Source organism: Neopelma chrysocephalum, unplaced genomic scaffold (genome assembly GCF_003984885.1).
Source record: "Neopelma chrysocephalum unplaced genomic scaffold, ASM398488v2 Primary Assembly neopelma1_286, whole genome shotgun sequence".
Taxonomy (NCBI): domain Eukaryota; kingdom Metazoa; phylum Chordata; class Aves; order Passeriformes; family Pipridae; genus Neopelma; species Neopelma chrysocephalum.
Genome location: NW_020897948.1, coordinates 817,503 through 837,568, shown reverse-complemented (window position 1 = coordinate 837,568; position 20,066 = coordinate 817,503). Strand labels below are relative to the sequence as shown.

Genomic DNA, 20,066 nt, shown 5'->3' with positions numbered 1-20,066 from the left:
ACTCTCATCCCACCAGCAAAGGCAGAAAATGATGCTCAAGCTGATTTTACACAGATTGGGAGCCATGTGTCTCTGAAAACTGGCTGTCCCACTGGAAGGGGCCCTGGCTGACAATGGTAGCAAGGTGGGGAGATGTAGTGCCCAAACCCACCTCCGAAACCTGACAGGCAGCAGCACAGCATGGCACTGGTCACGAGGGAGCCACACACAGCACATCTCTATCACACCCATCGGGCTTTATACATCACTTCAGCTTCCTGAATCCCTCAGATATCAGGCTCTAAAGCAATAAAACAGCCAGGGAGGAGGAACAAAGTGGGGTTTCTTTCCTGAAGGAGAAGAGTGTGAGAGGAGAGGGGAGAGATGCTTTCCCTCTGTGTTATGGCCCTGAGATGGGGACTGCTCAGGCTCGAGCCAGCCCAAATCCCTGCAGGCCAGTGGGGGATGCTCACCCCGGCCCCAGGGAGCAATGGCATGGTGGCTTTGAGGGGGTCAGTGGCTGCTGGGTGGGGGGGTGTCACAGCCAGGCTGGGGGGCTCAGTTGGGTGAGCCTGTGGGTGGGAGAGGCGATGGGAGGGGAGGGCTGAGGCTGATGGATGGGCACACAGTGGCACAGTGACAGGAATGTGTTCCCTCTAAGCTTGTCCTGATGTGGGCTGGTCCTGGAAGGTGTTTCCCGTGGGGGGAATTTGCTGTGGGGCAACAAGGGTGGCCAAGGGGCGGGGGATGTGCACAGGAGGAGGCAGAAGGGGTGAGTGGCCCGGGGCTCTAATCGTCCTTGTCCTTGGCCCCGTGCTTCAGGATGCGGGTGAATTCCACATAGTTGAAGTTGCCCTTCTTGTCGATGGGCGCCTCCCGGTACATCTCATCCACCTCCTCGTCGGTGAACCGGTCCCCCATGGTGGTCAGCAGTTCACGCAGGTGGTCCTCGTGGATGAAGCCTGCAGGGAGGGCAGGGGACAGCGTTAGCAGGGGACACCATGAGGGCTTAGTGGCAGCACCTTCCCCCCCTCTCCCGAAGACACCCCTGTCCAGCTCTCCTACTCTGGAGCTGCTTGGGGCCTGTCCTCAAGAGTTTGGCCCCAGCCCTCACCCTGGCTGCACGCCCGAGGGGCTGCGTGCCCGAGGGGCTGTGTGCCCGAGGGGCTGTGTGCCCGAGGGGCTGTGTGCCCAAGGGGCTGTGTGCCCGAGGGGCTGTGTGCCCGAGGGGCTGTGTGCCCAAGGGGCTGTGTGCCCGAGGGGCTGTGTGCCCGAGGGGCTGTGTGCCCGAGGGGCTGCGTGCAGGGCCCTGCCGTACCTGACGCCTCCTCATCGAAGCAGGCGAAGGCGTTGCGGATCACGTCCTCTGGGTCAGTGCCGTTCAGCTTCTCCCCAAACATGGTGAGGAACATGGTGAAGTTGATGGGCCCCGGCGCCTCGCTCATCATCCCCTCCAGGTACTCGTCGGTGGGGTTCTTCCCTGCGGGACACAGGCAGGGGTGTGGGTGCAGGCCCCTGTTCCCCCAGCTCCCATCGCAACAGCCAGCCCATGCACTCGGCTGGACGGGGCTTTTTTTCATTGCAAATTAATTTGCTGGCTCTTGTTCACCACCCCATAAACATGGGGAGGGGGTTTCTGCAGTGCCCAGTGCTCCCCCCTCAGCATCTCTCTCCATGCTATAATCCATACCTGTAACCAAGCTCTGCCTTGGGGGAGATGCAGTAATTAATTGAGGGTTTACTGGGAACAAAACCCATGGTTTTTCCCACTCCCCTGGCAGCTGACACCCAGCCCCCCCACAGAGAGAGGCAACAATGTCCCCACACGAGCCTCATGCTGCTGATGTCCCCAGGCCCTATCCCATCATGGTTTAACCACCTCTGTTGAGGTCTGTGCCCCCAGCACCGGCCCCTCTCTGCTCCCAGAGCTCCAACACAATGGGAGGAGGGAGATTCCTCCCAGGGCCAGCCAGACCTCCAGAACAGGTTTGGCTGCCAGGTCAATCATTGACAGACCTCCCAAAGTGCAGTGAAGGTACGGCTGGGAGCAGAAGGAGGGAGCCATGGTCTGCAGCAAAGAAAAACAAGCTCCAGGTGGGGTGTGGGGATTGACCTGCATGTCTCAACCAGTCGAGGTATCACACCAGCATGGGAACTAGCCTTTGTTACCCCAGATGAGAGCAGCAGGAGGGGACAACCTCAGGTGACATTCTAGGGTGAGACTACTCCAACACTCTATGCCTGCAGCTCGTGCTCACTCCCAGGGCAGAGCTTCTCCAGCCCCAAGGGTCTCTTCACTTCTGGTGAGCACAGCTGTAAGAGCAGCACAACGAGCTGCTGCCCTTGGGTGTCTCACAAATGCACTTTCTGTGGTCAGCTGGTGCCAGCAGAGAATTTCCCTGCAGGTTTTGGAGCATCCCACCACAGCTGGTCTCTAGCACTGGGTGTGGGTATTAGGTCACCCAGCAGCTCCCCCTACTCCTGAGGTGGTGCTGGGGGCAGAGGGGCTGCGAGGGCAGGGCCTCCTCACCGAGGGACGCCAGCATGTCGTGCAGATCCTCCTTGTCGATGAAGCCATCACGGTTCTGGTCAATCATGTTGAAGGCTTCCTTGAACTCCTGGATCTGCGACTGGTCGAACATAGCGAAGACGTTGGAGGTGGCGCGCTGGGGGCGCTTCTTGGTGGTCTTGGCTTTGGCACGTTTGCTGGACATCTTGGCAGCTGGGGGGGGTACCTGGGGACAGGAGCATAAGGAGGCTGGAGCAGGGGCAGGAACATAAAACTTCTGGCAGCCCCAATCCCATGCCTCAGTTTCCCTGGCTGTCACACAGTTTGGCACCAGCGAGATAAGGAGGTCACATGCTCGGACATGGGGACAGGCAAGACTTGGGCTCTGATAAGTCCCCTGGGCAGTCCCAGCACAGGCAGTGCCCACTAGCACCCCTTCCCCAGGGCTGTTCCCCAGGGGTTGCAGGCAGCCCCCAAGCCCACTTGCTGTCTGTCCCCTTTGCTTATGGGCACAGGGAGAGATGCCCAGCCCAGCACCCATCTGGGTGCCAGTCCCAGGGGGCTATGGGGATGGGTGTCTGGCCATTTTGGGTAGGACATGGCCATGCCCCTCCAGCCTCCCTTCACCCTCGCAGGGCTCTCCCAAGCCCCAGCCCAGCTCCCAGATTGGTGGGTTTACCTCAAACCCTCCATGTTGTGGCAGAGAAGCAGCCTCAGCACCTAGCACCTAGCAGGAAGGGGTTATCTGCTCTGGGCACATTCCTCACATACCACTGCTTCCCATCCCCCTCTGTCCGTCCATCCATCCATCCATCCATCCATCCATCCATCCCACCTCCTGCCAGGTCAAAGGCCACTTGCCGCTGCTTTCCCTGCCCAGGTGCCCCCCACCCTGCCTGGGGAGCCCATGGGAAGGGCCCTGAAGCAGAGAGGAGAGGGGACTATTAACCTCAAGGGGCTGCAGAGCCCCTGCAGGGCAGGGGAGAGAGGCCAAGCAGTACCAGGATTGTGGGACGCTGAGCACTGGTGCTGTTGTTACAGTTAATGAATGCCAGGAGAGGGGGAGAGCCCAGGGAAGGCAGCAGTGGGACAGACAGACCTTTGGGAACACAGCTGGGGCAATATGTGTACCATGGGCAATGGCAAAGGGACCATGTGGACTGCGAGCACCACCAAGGCAGGAAAACCTACCTGATCCTTCCAAGGTGGGGGTTCCAGCCCCCAGCAGGAACAGGGCTAGAGCACAGAGCCCACTACCACCTTGGGATGGCACCCAGGCTCCCTCACAGTCTCTGAGCAGGGGCTGGTGATATCCCCACACTACCAGGCTGAGGGATGCAGTCAGTGTTTGGGACACCCTGCACTGTGGATGCTGGGGACCCAAACTGGGGCTGTATGGGGTGCCCAGCAACCACCTACACTGACTGAGAGGAGGATGCTCAGGCTTCTCCCAGTGGAATCTTGCCAGGCATAACTCAGCAGGATGCCAGCAAAGCCCAGCTTGGCAGAGGGATGGTCCTGTGGGACAGGCTGGGATGGTCCTGCGGTACAGGCTGGCCCGAGGTCAGCCCAGGGAACGCTGCTCCAAGCCCTTGTGTTTGCTGCAGCCATTCCTCCCTCACACACAGCCCCGGGCCTCAGTTTCCTCATCTGGGCCAGCGTCTGGTTTGGGGAGCAGCTGTGGGGGCAATGGTAAATTAATGGATTATGAAGGAATTCTGGGGGAAGAGCAGAGTCCTGTGCTCTGTGTGCCCCATGCCTGGTGGGCAGCAGGGACCTGGGCTTCTGCCCTGCCCTGGGACAGAGCAATTCAGGAGCCACGTCATGCCACATGAAGCAACACAAAGCAACACTCCCAGTGAGCTGTGGGCCAAGACCATCCTGCAGGGCTGGACCCCCTGGGTTGGCTGCTCTGGGATCTGCTTCCCAGCAGGGTCCTTAGTGCTGCCTCAGGGGGACTGCAGACCTTTGGGGAGCACCCCTTCCAGCAGGACTCACAGCCTTCCCCTGCCCTTCCAAAGCTTCCCCATTGCCCCCCACACTGGGCCCGCTTTCCAGCTCTCTCCCTTCCCTCCTGCTATACTCTTTCAAGGGGGAGCAGAGGCAGGGGCTGGTGCAGCCACCAGCCTGGTCCCCAGCCTTCTGTGGTCCCCAGGCTCCCCTAGCTGGGCTGTGCTGGAAGGACATTCCAGGGGCAGTAGGCAGTGCCAAATCCCAGTTATACACACCTTGGCAACCAGCCAAGCTCAGACAGGGCTGGGGACTCTTCCCACACCCCAACAACAGTCCCATCCCACTGCGGAAGCATCCACCAAACCCAAGCAGGGCCCTTTAACTGCAGGGGACATGCCTGGAGGAAACAGTCCCCAGGAAACAGTCCTCCCTTGTCCCCCATATTCCCCAGTGGCTGTGGCACTGGGATGGAATCCACATTGCCCTCAGCCCCCTCCCTTGCACTGCACCCAACACCTGACAGCAGCCATCGAATCACCCCACCATCCTCCTAACCCTACATCCCTTCCCAGTGCCCACCAGGAAAGAGACATTTGTCACCAGCTAGCCAAGGGGAGCAACAGGACTTGGGAGCCCAGCTGTGCCCACACAGGGTGGCAAGGAGACCTCACTCCCCCAGCCCATCTCTGCCCACTGCTTCCTCTGGCACTACTGCACCATAAAGCTCTTTGCAGCAGGACAGCCCTGTCAGGCACCGCCACATGCCAGTGACATCCCCAGGGTGACACCCCACAGCAGCAGTGTGGTGAAGCTCAGTTCAACACCTCAACTCCACCAGGCCATCAGAACCAGCAATAAAAGCTCTGCATCTGGCCCACAGCACTGGGCTCCACTTTCACACACAAAATTATTAGCAGAATTATTAGCAGAAGACTAGAGAAACAAGCAGGAGTTTTGATCTCACCACAGGAATTAATCTTATCCAAATATTTACCCTGCCCTGGCTGTAACCAGCTCGGCACCTCTCCAGAGAGACGGTGCTCCTTAAGGGGATTAAGTACGATTCTAACAGCACGTGGATCTGCTGTTTGATCCAAAACATGCCCTGGAAAGATGCTCAGTCCCCAGGTCCAGCTCAGTCATTCTACCTCTGCTGTTAGACAGCCTCCTTGGGCTGGCTGGGACTTGGGAAGAGACTTTTTTTGGGTCAGTGTGGGGAAAGGTTCCTGTGCATGAGACAGAAGGGATCTGCAGTGAGGCCTGATTTGACTGGGGCAAAACTCCCTACACATGCTGCCCTGGTCCTCGAGGCCATGCTTTCTGGGATTCCCCAAATCCCCATGCCCAGAGTGTTTCAGGGAATGCCCAGCCCTGATGCCCTGCATGCTGGTGTGGATTCAGCTCAGATAAATGGTGCACCACCAAACCTTCAGCTTCCTCTGCAGCAAGAGGGAAACCCACTGACACTGGTCCTGCTTCTGCTGACCCCCACTGAAAGCCCCAGCCCAGCACTGCTCCAGCCCAGGAGCTGCAGATCTTAGGCAGCAGAGCTGAGGAGGTGAGTGCTGGAGTGACACCACAAAGCCATGTGCTGGTCTGATCCCAAAGTCACCCCATCACCAGCTGCTCTTATTTCCTTGTCCTTCTGCCACTGCTCCTGCCAAGACCATCTCCCAGCCTCCTGTACCACAAGGCTTGTGCCTCCCCCACCTGAGAGCCAGACCCAAGGGACCATGGGGCTGGCTTAAAGAGTTCAGAAATTAGTAAACAGTTTAGTTTTAAAGAGAAAGAGAAAAAGATCCACAGTTATCAGAAACTCCATCCTGGTGCTGCTTCCAGGCCACGCTGGGGAGGGTGGGACAAGCCAAAGGGACATGGCAGTGCTGCCAGGGCAGGCAGCCCCATCCCATCCCCATCCTTCTCCGTCCTGCCTGCTGCCACCTGGCACAGCCAGGCAGGGACATCACCCACTCCACGCAGCTCCACTGGGCAGTGAGAGGCACAGTGTGCTGGATGCTTTTGGTCAGGGAGGGAAAGAGTGATTCCAACAGCCTGGGCTGTCCCAAGGGACACCCCTGCAGGGTGAACAATGGCTCCTCAGGGGGACTGTGGTTAAATCTCTGCCCAATGCCACTTCCCAAAAGAAGTTGCAAGTCCCAGCAAGCCATGACACAGCCATGTTCACTGATGGGCAACCACAGGCCCTCCACTACACACAGCCACCCACACCTCAGCCCCTGACAGCTCTGCACAGGCAGCAGTTGCCACCCCCTCTCCCAGGGTGGCATGAGGGCCAGCAGGGGTGAGGTGGTGCCTTGCAGCATCCCACTGTGGCACAGGAGGCTGCAGGGCATCATTCCACCTGTAAAGCTTTGCCATCTGCAGGCACCTCTCCCAGCACTGGGACTGCCTCTGAGCAGACATCCTGCCTTGCAAGACAGCGGGACACATGGACCAGGGGGTCACACTGCAGGAAGAGCAGGCAGCAGCTCATCTTCCCTGCCTAATTTGTTGTTAAACTACCCCTTTCCTCCAGCACAGCCCTTCTCAGGATGCACTCGGGATGTGGCATTGCTCAGCATTGAGCAACGGGTTCTGGTGCCAGGGGAGCCACACTGCCAGCCAGAGGCTCCGGGAGCTGCGTGAGGAGTCCTCGGTCCACTCAACACTGCAGGAGTGGAGGCAGCCGCCGTTCTGCTACTTTTATTGCCTTATTAGAGATGGGCAAAGGGGGCTTGGAGGTAAAGAGAAAGCAGAACCTGAGCCCTGAGCTATGTCTCCATTCCAGCCACAGCCACCAGCACTGATGCCAGCAAGGAAGGAGCAGGGCAGGAGTCAGAGCAAAACATGCAGTGACCCCCGGGAGGCAGAGTTCATACCAGCCCTCCCTCAGTTCTCACCAGACACTGGGGACCTCTCCAGGCCCGTGCACAACTGTGGAGCTCGGCTTCAAGTTCAGCAGAACATTTCTGGACCAGCTCCTTCCTGCCAAGTTTAGGGAACAAGGACCTCACAGTGCCCATGTGGCACATGTAAACCCTTCCAAAGAGCAAGTTCTGCAGCCTCCACGAGAAGCCTGTGCACAGGCAACCTCAGTATGCAAAGGACCCAACACCCAGCACCTTCTGATGCTCAGGAGGCTGGGAAATGGACCACGGGGCTGAAGGACTTCATGGCCTTTGGCCAGCAGCATAACATGCCTCGACCAGGGCTTGGTATTTTCCCAGGGAATTAAGGCTCACCTCGGCAGGGGAATCTGGCCGCAGCGCCTCAGAGGGGGAGGTGACCACAAACTCCTCCTACAGCGCACAGAGCCTGCCAGAGAGAAAGGAAAAAAATTCCAGCAACTGAAGGAACCCAACCATCTTTGGTCAGCAGCGGTGGTTGTTGACACTCGGGGATGTTCCACTCCAAAGAATGCTGCTCCAGCTGCCGCCTTCTCCTACACATCCATGTTTTAGAGTATCCCTGGCTTTTATAACAGTTGAAACATTTTGGACCAAAAGGGCATGCCAGAAGGGAAGCCAAGAGGACCTCATGTTTTCATGGGAAAGGCTAAAAAAACCAACATCCCTCTGTGTTTAAGGCTGAGGGAAATGAGCTAAATAAGGCTTTTCTGCCTTACAGCAGTTTATTGCCTGACATTGCTCCCAGGTCACTGGGGAGATCTCTGGAGCTTCACGCATGCATCCAGATCTTGCCTCTGGCCATCAGCAAAATCACTTGGGGGAAAAGCAGTTGTTCCAGACAGGAACAGTTCTCACAGATCAGGAGGCGTGTGCAACTGCGGGCGGCAGGATCTGCTCCTCTAGCTGTGCCATGCCGGGGAAGCTGGGATGTCCCAGCTCCAAGGCATTGCGGACAGTTCCCCAGAGCCTGGCTCAGGAACGATCCTCACCTGCCGTCGCCCGGACGCGCCCGCCGGGCCTGGTAAGAGGCTTCCCGGGCAGAGGGTGCCCGGCAGGGCTCGCCGGGAATCCTCCTGCCACCGAGTCACCCCGGTCCCAGGGCTGACCTCGGCATCAGCTCCAGCACTGCAGAGCTGGAGGAGCGGCGGAGCTGCCTCCCTCTGCTCCCTCCGCTCTCCCGAGACGGTCAGGGCTGCTCCACCCGCTCTCCCCGGCTCCATCCCGCCCGGTCCACTGGGACTGCCCCCGGCTCCATCCTGCCCGCTCCATCCCGCCCGCTCCATCCCACCCGCTCTCTCCATCCCGCCCGGGGCCGCCCCCCTCCCCGCCGTGGCCGCTCGCTCCTGTCCCGGCGCGGGCCCCGGCGGAGCCGCCTCACCTGTCCCGGAGCGGAGAGCTGCGGGAGCTGCGGGAGCTGCGGGAGCTGCGGGGCGGTCGGCGCGGCTCTGCGGGACGCGGCTCTGCGGGGCGGGCGGGCAGAGGGTCCCGGCCCGCCCCGGCCCGGCTCGGCCCATACAAGGCAGAAGAATGCGGCGGGGCCAGGGCCGCGGGGCAGGGCCGGCGGGACGGCCTTATATAGACGAAAGGAGTGGCCCACATGTGCCCCCCGTCCCGCGCGCTGACACCGGGGGGCTGCGAACCGGCGCGTCCCCGTGGGCGCCCCTGCGCATCCCAGCCAGGGGACACAGGGATGCCACTCTCTGGAGAAGCCGTGGGCACCCACGGGTGACACCAACCGGGGGCTCACGGCTGTTTGGACAGCTCTGGCTGCGATGGCGTGGCCGGGGTGGGTCCCTGGGGCAGGCGTGGGGCTGCTGGAGGAGCAGCGGCCCGTGGGGTCCGTGGAGAGGCCAGAGGGTGTTCGCAGGCTGCACCACAAGTGGCCAAAAACCTCTGCCAATGGTCCTTGGGGCTACGCAAAGGGAACGGTGCCCAGGAGGACCAGCCGTCAGTGCTGACTTCTGCCGCTGCCCTGGGCTTCGAGACCCCAGAAGGACCCCGTAAAACAGCCCTTCAAAGGCCCTCTAAAAACTGGCCTGGAGCAGAGAACAGCCAGGGAGCTGCCCCATTCCCAAGCAGGGATCCAGAGCCCGGAGGAACAGGGATGGGGAGCTCCTACCCTTCTCTCAAGGCAGGAAGGCACCAGCCCTGAGACACCTCTCCAGGGCAGCAGGTTCTGTTCACGATTCCTTCCCATCAGCAACCTTGAGCCTCATCATAGTCCTGCAGGCATGTGCCTGCAGCCCCGTCAAAGGACAAGCAGCAGGATCAGGAGCCGGCCAAATGCAGGAATGGGGCTGGAAATGCTGCCGAGTGCAGTGGCAGGGCAGAGGTGAGCCAGGGAGAGCACAGAACCTTTGTCATACCCGTGAGCTGCACAGGGGGTCCCCAGAAAGGTTTATCCTTTTATTAAAAATTTAAGGGAAGAGACAAAAAAGAAAGAAAAAAAAAGAACCGGGAGTCAGCCAGCCCAAGCTGCCACCCTGTGGCTGGTCCCCGGGTTTTCTGTGCTGGAGAAGAATCCTGGTCTCAGTTTGGTCCAGGTGGTCCTAGAAGCCATCCTCCAGCCTCTCCGGGGTGGCCACTGTCCCTCACTGAGCCCCAATTCCTCACTACTGAGCAAGTGTCAGGCTGGGCCCCTGCAGAGGGGAGCTGTTGGAGAAGGGCAGCATGGACATGTCAACTCCTTGAAGGCTTTGCAGCCTCTGCAGCTGTGCACATAAGGGGCTGCTGCTGGGCCACCTCATGCTGTCCCTTGAGCCCTATCCAGCTCTTCCTGCCTTCCTCTGCCTGTGCTCAGGGCTCTCCATGTCATCCTTCTCCCCCACTTCCAAGTGTCTGCCAACACCCATCCCTTACTGGGGGCTGCTTGTACCCTCAGGACACTCTCTGGTACCTCTCCTGCCTCCTTCTGGCCCTTTCAAGCCCAAATTTAATTTGCTTTTCTCTGGCCAGTGTATCAGGCAATGGAAATAAAGTAAAACAAGACATTTTGTTTAGCATGTGAATTTTAAATCAGTTCCCTGATCCAGGTGTTTCATCATTGTGCAAATGTTTCTATCCCTGTGAAGTGGCCTAGGGGAGGAGCACGGAGCTGGGGACAGTGGCACTCCTCACCTGCTTAGGACACAGCCTGAGGCCTGGAAGAGCTGCAGCTGCAGCTGTCACCTCCCCCTGCCCTCGTGTGTCCATCACAGAGCAGAGGGTGCAGAGTACCTGGGGCTGCTACGGCCCAGGCACCCGAGGAGTGTCCCAGGGGCAAGGCTGGAGCCAGGACACGTGTGACCTGGCCCTGTCATGGTGTGGGGTCAGAGGCACAGGATCTGCCAGAGATAGAGCGATGACACCCCCACACACACATGTCCCTTCTTGCCAATGCCATGTGGGTCCCTTGGCTTGAACCAGCCTCTGGCATGAGGCAAATGCCTAAGGGGCTGGACATGTGATCAGAGGCCTGATGGCTGGAGCAGGGCAAGATACTTTTGAAGTCCATAAGTATCTTGCATAATCTGTATTTAAATTACGTGGCCTTGGCTGGAAGTGATCTGAGGCCTGGGACAAGGACTTGTCTGCCTGCTCCCTCTGCCCATCCCACAGGGCCCAGGGAGGGTCAGTCTGCCCCTAAAGATCCTGTTGGAATCAGCAGCAAGGCATGTTATGATCAGATTCTTGAAAATTATTAGAAAGATGCCTCTGCCCAAATTAAGGTGCAAATCAGACCATATGCCAAAGTCAATAATACAGATTTTTATTTAACGGTAATTGGGAAGTGGATTATTATGCCCACATAATCACACCCTGAAGAGGATAAGAGAGTCAATCCCAACCAAATATCCAGCCCACGCCATGCAGAAATAATTCTCAATATGTTTTTCCATGATGATTATGACTGGTTTGAGCACCACTGCTCTTGGAAGGCAAGAATATAAAAATTAGTCAAATATTTAGAACTCCACGTCATTACTTGATCCACAGCCGCCGTATGTTCGGCTGCTGTAAGGTCTGCTCAGATCACAGCTACCGAGCGGCACAACCGCGTGTGTCCCAAAAGCTGCCCTGCTGCCCACCCTCCAGCCCGTCCCCAGGGAGGAGCTGGGCCGTCTCCAAAGCCCGGCTGTGAGCCGTGAGCCGACGGCGTCGCATGGTGACAATGTGCCGCAGGCGAAGCTGTCCGGGATCCCGTGGGATTGTCCGAGATCCCGGGATCCCCACGCGGCCCCGTTCGCAGGCTCAGCAGGTGCTTCGGGGATCCCAAGGTCCCTCTCCCCCCCAACATGTGGGGACAACACGGGGTCTGCTGTCTCGCCTTTCTGCCGAAGAGTGGCCCTTCCAGGCTGAGCCTTCCCCCGCCCCTTCCCCGCCCCCTTTCCCTTCCCGGTTCCCTGTTCCCGGAGGAGGAGCCGGGCGCTGGCCCCGCCCGTCCCGCCCTGGCCCCTCTCGGCCGCCGTAGGGCGGCGGCGCCATTGGCGGAGCGCGGGTGGGGCCGGGGTTGGTTCCGGGCCGAGGGTCCGGAGGGTCCGGGCGGGTCCCGAGGAGGGTCCGGGCGGTTCCGGCTGAGCGGGATGAGCGGCGGGCGGCGCCGGGACGAGCCGCCGCACCCGCAGCACCACGCGGTGGCCAACGGCGGCGCGGCCGGGCGCGGCTCCGTGTGGGGCAAAGCGCTGCGCAGCGACTCCGCCTGGCACGACAAGGTGGGCCCTGGGGGTCGGGGGGCCGTGAGGTGCGGGCTCGGGGGGGGCCCGAGGCGGCTCCGTCCCGCGGGGGGGTCGGAGGAGCCGCCATCTCTGAGCTCGGGTAAAGCCCCTGCCGGGCCGGTGCCCGCAGCGCCGACGGGCGGGGAGCCAAGGAAGCACAACCTGCATTACTCTTAGAATATCTCAGTTACATTTGGCTTGTGGGTTAAACTCTTCCTGGATTAAATAAAAATTTAATTCGTGTAACTAAAGGAAAACTAGAAACTGAATCCACTTTCAGTTTTCCTGTGCGTGTCTCCCATGTGCTGCCGTGCTCCTGCTCGGTGCTTCTCCCTGCTGCTGCCTCCCAGCAGCGCGGCCACGAGCTGCCCTGGGCTCCTGCCGTGTCCCGGCCCCTGCCATATCCCTGGCACGGCCCGGACACACCGTGTGTGTTCCAGGATCTCTGCTCCCTGCCTTTGGCTTTGCCTTTCGGCGTGGGGAAAGTGCACGGTCTGCCGGGCATTTCCTTGGGGAACAGACTCTGTGTCACTTTTGCCTTAACCTGTTACTCCCAGAACTGGTAGGGCTCGTCTGTCCCTGCCCCTCCGCTCTGACTGATGGGGCTGGAATTTCAGAGTCAGCAGGGGGCCAGTGACAGCTGTCCCCACGTTTTTGTGCGGTACGATGTGAACTGAAGGCTGAACTGACTGACCAGTGTAGTGACCAAGGGAAATGTCTTTACTTGACATGGATTCAAGTCTTCCACATGGAACCAAACAACTGGCACATCCTACAGTAACATCACAAAGGCTATTGGTGTTTGGGGTATGGCGGGACAATCCCAGCCTTGGGGAGGCTGGGAAAAGGTATGTGAGCTTAAGTAAATCTTATTTAAAGTGTGAGCCAGCACTGCCCAGCTGCAGTAGTGCAGCGGTGTGGGCCCTTGGACAAACAGCAGTGAGCACGTCCCTGCTGCTTGGGAGGCACAGGAGTGAGGTACAGCTGGGGCTGGGCGCTGCCCTGGGTTCTGGGAGCTCATGGGCACGGGAGGGCCTGGCTGGAGAGTTGCTGTAACAGTCTTAAAGCACAAACAACTCTTTAAACTTTTATTCCAGTGAACTTTTATTGAATCTTTAGTAAACAAGGAGGCTCGGTACTTGTTCACCTCTGTAGTTCACCCATCAGAGGACAAAGCTGTGTGTTTAATTTGGAAGCAGAGAAGCCCGGGATGCACAATGCCCTAAGTGGTTTTTACCTGTTCTAATGCAATATCTTATACTCTTAATGGAGAACTAAGTGTTCAGTGTGTTCAATTTTCACCTGTCAATTGTATGATGCTTTAAAAAAAGGAAACCGAATATATGCCAAAATCTTTCTTGTGCTTTATCTCCTCAGGACGAGTTTTTAGATGTAATCTACTGGTTCCGGCAGATCATTGCAGTTATTTTGGGAATCATCTGGGGAGTAGTTCCACTGAAGGGCTTCGTGGGAATAGCAGTGTAAGGTTTATTTCCTTTTCTGTCTCATGTACTTTCCCACGTTTGGACTGGACTCAGAGCCTGTTTGAGGCTGTGCTGTGAGCAGTGGGCTGGCTCTGCCCGCTGTGTCTGACAGCCAGCATTGCATTCCAGGCTGTTCGTTGCCATGAAATTCATCCAAATCATAACATGTCCATCAGCCTCCTTCTCCTCAGCCTGATTTATGCTTTTTTAATTTATTATTTGTTTTGTTAAGGGGGGTGGGGGCAGAAGAAGGGAACAGGAGTTTTAGTTGACTTGGGATGTGTGTCCTGCACGTGTGAACAGGGGCTGTGTGGTGCCTGGTGTGATCTCCCAAGAAGGAATGTCTGTAGAGGTGTGGTAATCCTTGTCTTTGAGGCAGGAGCCCTGCTCAGAGAAGAGGCTCTGCCAACAGAGAAGAGGGGCAGCTTCTTTGTGAAAAAGGAAAGGTTTCTTCAAAGCCCCAGAGGTTGCAGGTCCCAGGCAGGCAGAGCAGCACTGGCAGTGCTCAGGCAGCACTTCCCAATGCAGCTCTTCCAGCTGTGGTGTGAGGGAAGGCAGTGCCTGGAAGGGGGCATGTGCATCGGATCCCCACAGGATGTGGGAGCCAGGTCACCTCCCCACGGGTGTCTGAAGGCTGCAGTGAGTGATGAACTGAAAATCTGTTTGGCGCGGACACGGTGCCTGAAAGCCTGTGAGGGACAGCAGAGATGGGAATGCAGCCCTGCACTCTGGACATGGGCTCTGGGAAGGTGCTGGGTCTGCTCTGAGCTGTCTCCGTTTTCAAGTATCTCTGCCTGGCCAAGGTCTCATAGTCAAGCTGGAGCTTGACTCACAGCTTTTCTTAGGCAAAATTCACTTGTCATCTTGTCCCTCCTCCCGAGTGTCCTGGCTGTGCCAAGGAAGTGAAGGGTCGATGCTCCAGCAGGAACTCAATAGTTACATCAAAGAAATGAATCTGAAGTGCCCCCAGGAACAGGTGTGGGGTAGGTGAGCATGTCCTTAGTCATCCATTAATTCACAAGGCACCTTCAGGCACCTAAGCCAATTCACAGAATCAGCTAGGTTGGAAAAGACCTCTGAGATCATCGAGTCCAACCTATGCCCCAACACCACCTTGTCAACTAGACCAGCACACTGAATGCCACATCCAGTCTCTTCTTAAACACCTTCAGGGACAGTGACTCCCTGGGCAGCCCATTCCAATGTCCAATTACTCTTTCTGTGTAGAATCTCTTCCTAATGTCCAACCTAAGCCTCCCCTGGCACAGCTTAAGACTGTATCCTCTTGTCCTATTGCTAGTTGCCCGGGAGAAGAATTCCTGTGCTCAATGTTAATAAGAGTGATTTGGTGTGCTATGGAAAACTAAAAGCTGCTGGAAGCGTGTGTGTGGTTTCTCTGTGCTGTTGCAGTCACACAGCTGCTCTCAGCTGGTGACCGACTGTGTGTGCGTTCTCATGCCACCCTTCCCATACAGCCTTCCTTTCAGGACACCATCCTGTCCCTTTCCAGGCTGCCCCAGCCCTAAGCTGGGGTGGTGTAAAGCCAAGCAAATATAAGGACAAACAGGAACATGTTTGTTCTCTCTGCTGCAGCCCAACTGTCAGCACAGACTGGAGAGCACTGAGAGCTGGCTCGTGCTGGGCCCAGTGCTGGGGCTCAGGGCACTGTCGAGTCTTCCTGGCTCTCGTCTCCAAGCCATCACATTTGGTGTTCACAGGGATCTTACCCTGAGCATGGAAGCAACAGTCTTCCCTCTCAGCAGCCTCAGAATCAAGCAGCACACACAAGGAGATTGAATTCTCTGTGGGAGCAGGACTGTGGATCTCCAGGACAGGAAAACGTGCAGGTTTGCGGATTGGAGGATACTTCCAGCTTTTGACTTCTGCCTGTTGAGCCCTACTAGGAGTAGGCTGTGCCCTGTGAGGTGAACTTCATCCCACCCTGGCATACTATGGCAAGCTGACCTGGAGGGGCTTTTCAAGGAAGTGACTGAGCTGCCTGGGAAACGTTGCAGGAAGAGTTCCTCTTTGCTTCCCCGTGGATGAAAGATATTTCACTGTATGGTATGTGGGATACCTGCAGCCTCTATCACTGGAGTGACAGTTCCTAACCTTTTTCCTCCAGATTCTGCCTGATCAATGCTGGTGTTCTGTACCTCTACTTCAGTAGCTTCCAGCAGATAGATGAGGAGGAGTATGGCGGGACGTGGGAGCTAACGAAGGAAGGATTCATGACATCTTTTGCACTGTTTCTGGTAATGCCTCTTGCTTTCCTTAAGTTGATTAGTGAATTGTGTTTGTGCACTTTCTGAGGGAAGAGATCTGGAAGGAGGGCAGGTGAGGTGGTGAGAGAAGAGATATGTTAACATTATCAAATAAGTGACATTGATTTGGGAAAGAAAATCACAAAATCCGATGGCTACTGGCTATAAAATACAGTGCCAGTGCCTGAGATTTCTCTGTAAGCAAGGATGTAGGAACAGGCAGCTGTACTTTTACATCTACCACTTAACTTTTATGTTTTTCCATCCTCTGTCCCAGATATCCTGGTGGAGTTCCATATAGAGCTAGTTAAGCTGGTGTTTTGAATGTCTTTGTTTTCCTTACTCCCCTCATCAAGTCTCTAATCACAGCACTTGGTTTGGTGGTGTTCTAAATCACTTGAGGGGCTGTGGTGGGAGTTTAATGTGGAGAAGCTGGGCAGCCCAGAGGTCAAGCAAGTTGGATGCCACCGTTTGTGCCATGTGGTGATCCTGAAATCTCCCCAAGACCATCTCAAAGCTGGAATTCAGTCCTCAGTCCTCTATTGAGAGCAAAGCCTGAGGCTTGTTTGCTGTCTGAACCCCCTCCAGAGGTATCCAGATAAACTTCACTTCCTTTCCTCCCCACAGGTTGTTTGGATAATCTTCTATACTGCCATCCACTATGATTGACACAGTCTGCAGCATTTGCCTGTTAAATCAGTAGTCAGTAAATCAAGAAGGTTTTAATAAATCCTAGTCTTTAGTGGACTGGTGGGAAGGTGGGGAAGTCAAACCAATTCCCTTCCGTACCAGAGGTCTGATTAGCCTGGAGGAGCCCCAACTCTTCTGCTGGAGAAGCCTGTCTCTGTTTTATACACCCGTGAATTATTGGAACTATTAAAAAGCCATTGGAATTTTTGGAAGTGGTTCAAGACTGTTCACATGTGTAACTTTCTGTGACTCTAGCCAGTAACTCTATCAAACTCCTGTGTGCTGAAGGTTGAATCTGTTAATTTAATGTATGTATGCCCATCTGTTTGAAATCTGTCATTAAATCCTGACTTGTCTTCCATGGTTGTCCTTTAGACAAACAGTGTTTCAAAAGCAGTTGTAGGTACGTGGGCAGAGGGCATGGCAGCACCCAGGACATGAGCTGGTGGCTGCCCTTGGCATGTTTTTGGAGTAATCAGATCTGATTTGATTAAACAGACTGTGTTGGTAACCATTTCTAATATTTTTTTATTTTACTTGCAAATCAGCTGTCGATCAGAATTTTTAAATGCTTTTTGCTGAAGACAAATTTTTAAGCAATTTTGCTAGGAAGAATTGATTCATTTGGTTAACCAAGATGTATTCAGGAGGCTCGGAAGCTCCACTGCACTCTGCCAGCCTGACTACCAAGTTGCTATCACATACCTCAGAGCTTCATAGTCTCAAAGGACAGTCATTCTGGAGATACCCTCTTAAATGTTAGCATTTAAATTTATTTGGTTTTAAGCTCTTGAATTTGACTGCTCCTTGTTAATAAATGCAGGAGACTAAGACACAATTGAGGCAGCTATTATCTTAAATGCAGACTTGCAAGTCTGGCAGAGTACAGAGCCTCTGATTTGTGAGGTGCTTGGTCACTTCATAGCTCAGTCCCTCCCTAGTTGTGCCCTTTTTGTGCATCAAAGGGGAATCTCTGCATTAAGATATTTTTAAGGAAGTGTCTTTCAGAAATAGTTCTTGGAAAATACGCACAGTCCTTGTTTTTGTCAGAGGACCTTGTAGTCTTGTTGCCATGTGGTCCTTGCTTTTCTAAACAGCTCAGGCGCCCAAAAAGAGTCCTGACCTAAAGCTGCCTTATAGTAAGGGGTTGATAGTTTAGTGTGCTCTTGCTGCAAGTCTGCTTTGCCTCCTCACTGGTGGAAGTGCCACAGCCTGGCTCTCACCTGTGAGTGTGCAAAGCCAGGGATCTCAATCTCCAAGTGCTGAGCCAGGGCTCTGGAGTTGCCCACCAGTGCAGGCCTCCATTCTTACCAGGGAAAATGCTGTCTGTTCTTGGTGGAAAAAACACCCCTGGCTATTTTAGGTCCTTGGGATGCCAAGGGAAGAGTGCAATAGCAGACAGCTTCTGCTACTTGTGAGTGGCCAATTTAAGTAAATGATTTCAAATAATAACTTCTATATTTTCTCCTCTCTGTCCCCAAACTTGCTCAAACTTTTAGTCTGCTACTTTCTTTTCCTCTTCTATCAGCTGAAACCATTAACTTTCCACAAGAATTGCACAGCCCGCTAGTTCTAGGTCACCCTTTCCTGCTGGCATCTGCATCTTAGCTGCTCACAGCCATCAGTAAAACCATTGTATACTTGAAATGCTATAATAAATGTTGCCTGAATAATCCACTGTGCAGCTTCTGTATCCTCTGGTCTTTGATGTTTCATAAAATGGTGGGAGCGTGGAATTTCTTTCAGAGTTTGATTTTTTGGTAAAAATTTTGGGGATTCTCAAATCTCTTGTGCTGCAGGCTCAAGTCCTGCACTTTCAGAAGAGGCCAGAAGCATTCGTAGTGACAGTAGTAGATAATGCTTAGATCCATGCTTCAATTAAGCAGGTTCAGCCAAGAGTTGCCTGTTTAAACTGTTCTGCTCCTTCAGCAGGTGTCCCTGCCACATGACACAGTCATGGCAGAGCCACTGCTGCATCCCAGAGTGCTCCAGTCTGGTCCGGAGCAGGACTCTGAGCGCTGCTGTAACATGTGCAGAGCTGCTTTCCTGCCCCTTTGCTCTGTTCCTTGCTTGCCTGTGCTCCCACCAGCTGAGTTTCTTGAGCTTTGCACTTCTTTGCAGTTCTAGTGGCTGCAAGCCGAGGCAGAACTCGAGCTCAGGAGGACTGGAGTAGGGACTGCCATGGGAGAGCAGGGCTTGGGCAGCACCTCTACCCTCAGCACTTCTGGATTGGCACAATGAGCTTGTTCTGCCCTCTCTTCTCCTTGATGGGAAGGAGAGTGAACCAATGGCTGGTGGGGGGTCTTTGCATGAAGCAGCAACCTGGGGACAAATATGTTCTTCCTGTGCTGGAGAGCTGAGCTATGGGAGCCACAGCTGTTGGGACACAGTTCCACCAGGAGCTGTATCCTTATGGAGCTGACAAGAGGGTGCAGAGAAGAGGCTGCACTGCCCATAGGCTTGGTGAAGCTCCCTGCTAGCTGCAGACATGCAGGAACATCACTTTGACTTTCACCAAAGAACAGCCAGTCCCTGGTTGGACAGGAGAGTGAGATATTCGCCAGCCTAACCTGACTGGGACATGAGCAGCAAGTGTATTCTGGTGTGGAACTGAAGAGAAGTTTCTGTTGGTCTCTTTTGGGCTTCAAGAGTACCATCTGTTAAAATGAATGCAGGTTACTTTCAGTGTTAAAGGGAGGAAACCAGTGTGGGTGCAAAGGGCTGTTGGGGGGGTGGCTGTGCCACTGGGCATCTCAAGTCTTGCCAACACCAGCTGTCAGAGCCCAGCTAAACCCACAAACCAGCATGACCAAAACCGGTTACCTGGGGCTTGGCCCAGCAAGGGAATGCTGCTGCTGTCACTTGCCTTCAGCAGTGCTTGGGATGTCCTTAGAGCGAGTGGTGCCTGTTGGGGTGGCAGCACACCACTGAGGAGCCCTTGTTCCTCCATGGGGTGTTAGCACCTCTGCAGTTCCACAGCTTGATTTCTAAGCTTGCAAAGGCTGGGCTCACTGTTGCTGGCATTCTGTCTCCACAAATATTGCAGAGGCTTATAAAATTGAGACAAATAATATATTCAAATGAATTTATTTTATAAACCAGTTGAACCAGATAAACCAAATAAGCCAATTAAAGCTTGGCCAACATTTGAATACACATTCATTGTATCACATTGGAACTACCCAACTGTAAGAATTCTCAAGATTTCAGAAGGGTGACCCAGAATGCACAATCCCTCACGCAATGAGGGCTCTCAGCCTCGAGGAGTTTTGTCGGGGGAGCCCCTGTCTGCTGACCCTCAGCTCCAAGGAGGAGCAGCTCCACTGATCCCCGTTGGGGCTTGGTCTGTAGCCCCATTGGATGTGATCTGTGGTCAGATACAGTCACATTACCCCTCACTGAGCGGGGTCTGACCTCCTGCCCCACCACAGCCACCACGCGGGTGTGACTGGGCTGGTGACACCGGCCAGCCAGGACATGGCCCAGGTGGGTGGCGGCTCACCGGCCGGAGGGGCTGAGGTGGGTACTCCTGCCACAACCAGTTGGTTTGGATTTGTTTGTTGGGTTGGTCTGTTAATTCTCTG

General features: G+C 55.4%; 2 protein-coding genes across 2 annotated transcripts; one reads left to right on the top strand and one right to left on the bottom strand.

Moving 5' to 3' along the window:
* Nucleotides 1-221: 221 nt before the first annotated feature.
* Nucleotides 222-7,751, bottom strand: MYL9 (myosin light chain 9). The gene is made up of 4 exons (XM_027704725.1): nucleotides 7,684-7,751; nucleotides 2,510-2,714; nucleotides 1,298-1,459; nucleotides 222-941 (listed from the first exon to the last, which is right to left on the bottom strand). The coding sequence occupies exons 2-4, from the start codon at nucleotides 2,691-2,693 to the stop codon at nucleotides 769-771; spliced, it is 519 nt and encodes a 172-aa protein (XP_027560526.1). The 5' UTR covers nucleotides 2,694-2,714; nucleotides 7,684-7,751; the 3' UTR covers nucleotides 222-768.
* A 4,089-nt stretch (nucleotides 7,752-11,840) lies between these two features.
* RAB5IF (RAB5 interacting factor) lies at nucleotides 11,841-17,160 on the top strand. The gene is made up of 4 exons (XM_027704723.1): nucleotides 11,841-12,041; nucleotides 13,422-13,525; nucleotides 15,654-15,783; nucleotides 16,420-17,160. Exons 1-4 carry the CDS (start codon nucleotides 11,913-11,915, stop codon nucleotides 16,459-16,461), a joined length of 405 nt encoding a protein of 134 aa, XP_027560524.1. The 5' UTR covers nucleotides 11,841-11,912; the 3' UTR covers nucleotides 16,462-17,160.
* Nucleotides 17,161-20,066: the final 2,906 nt, after the last annotated feature.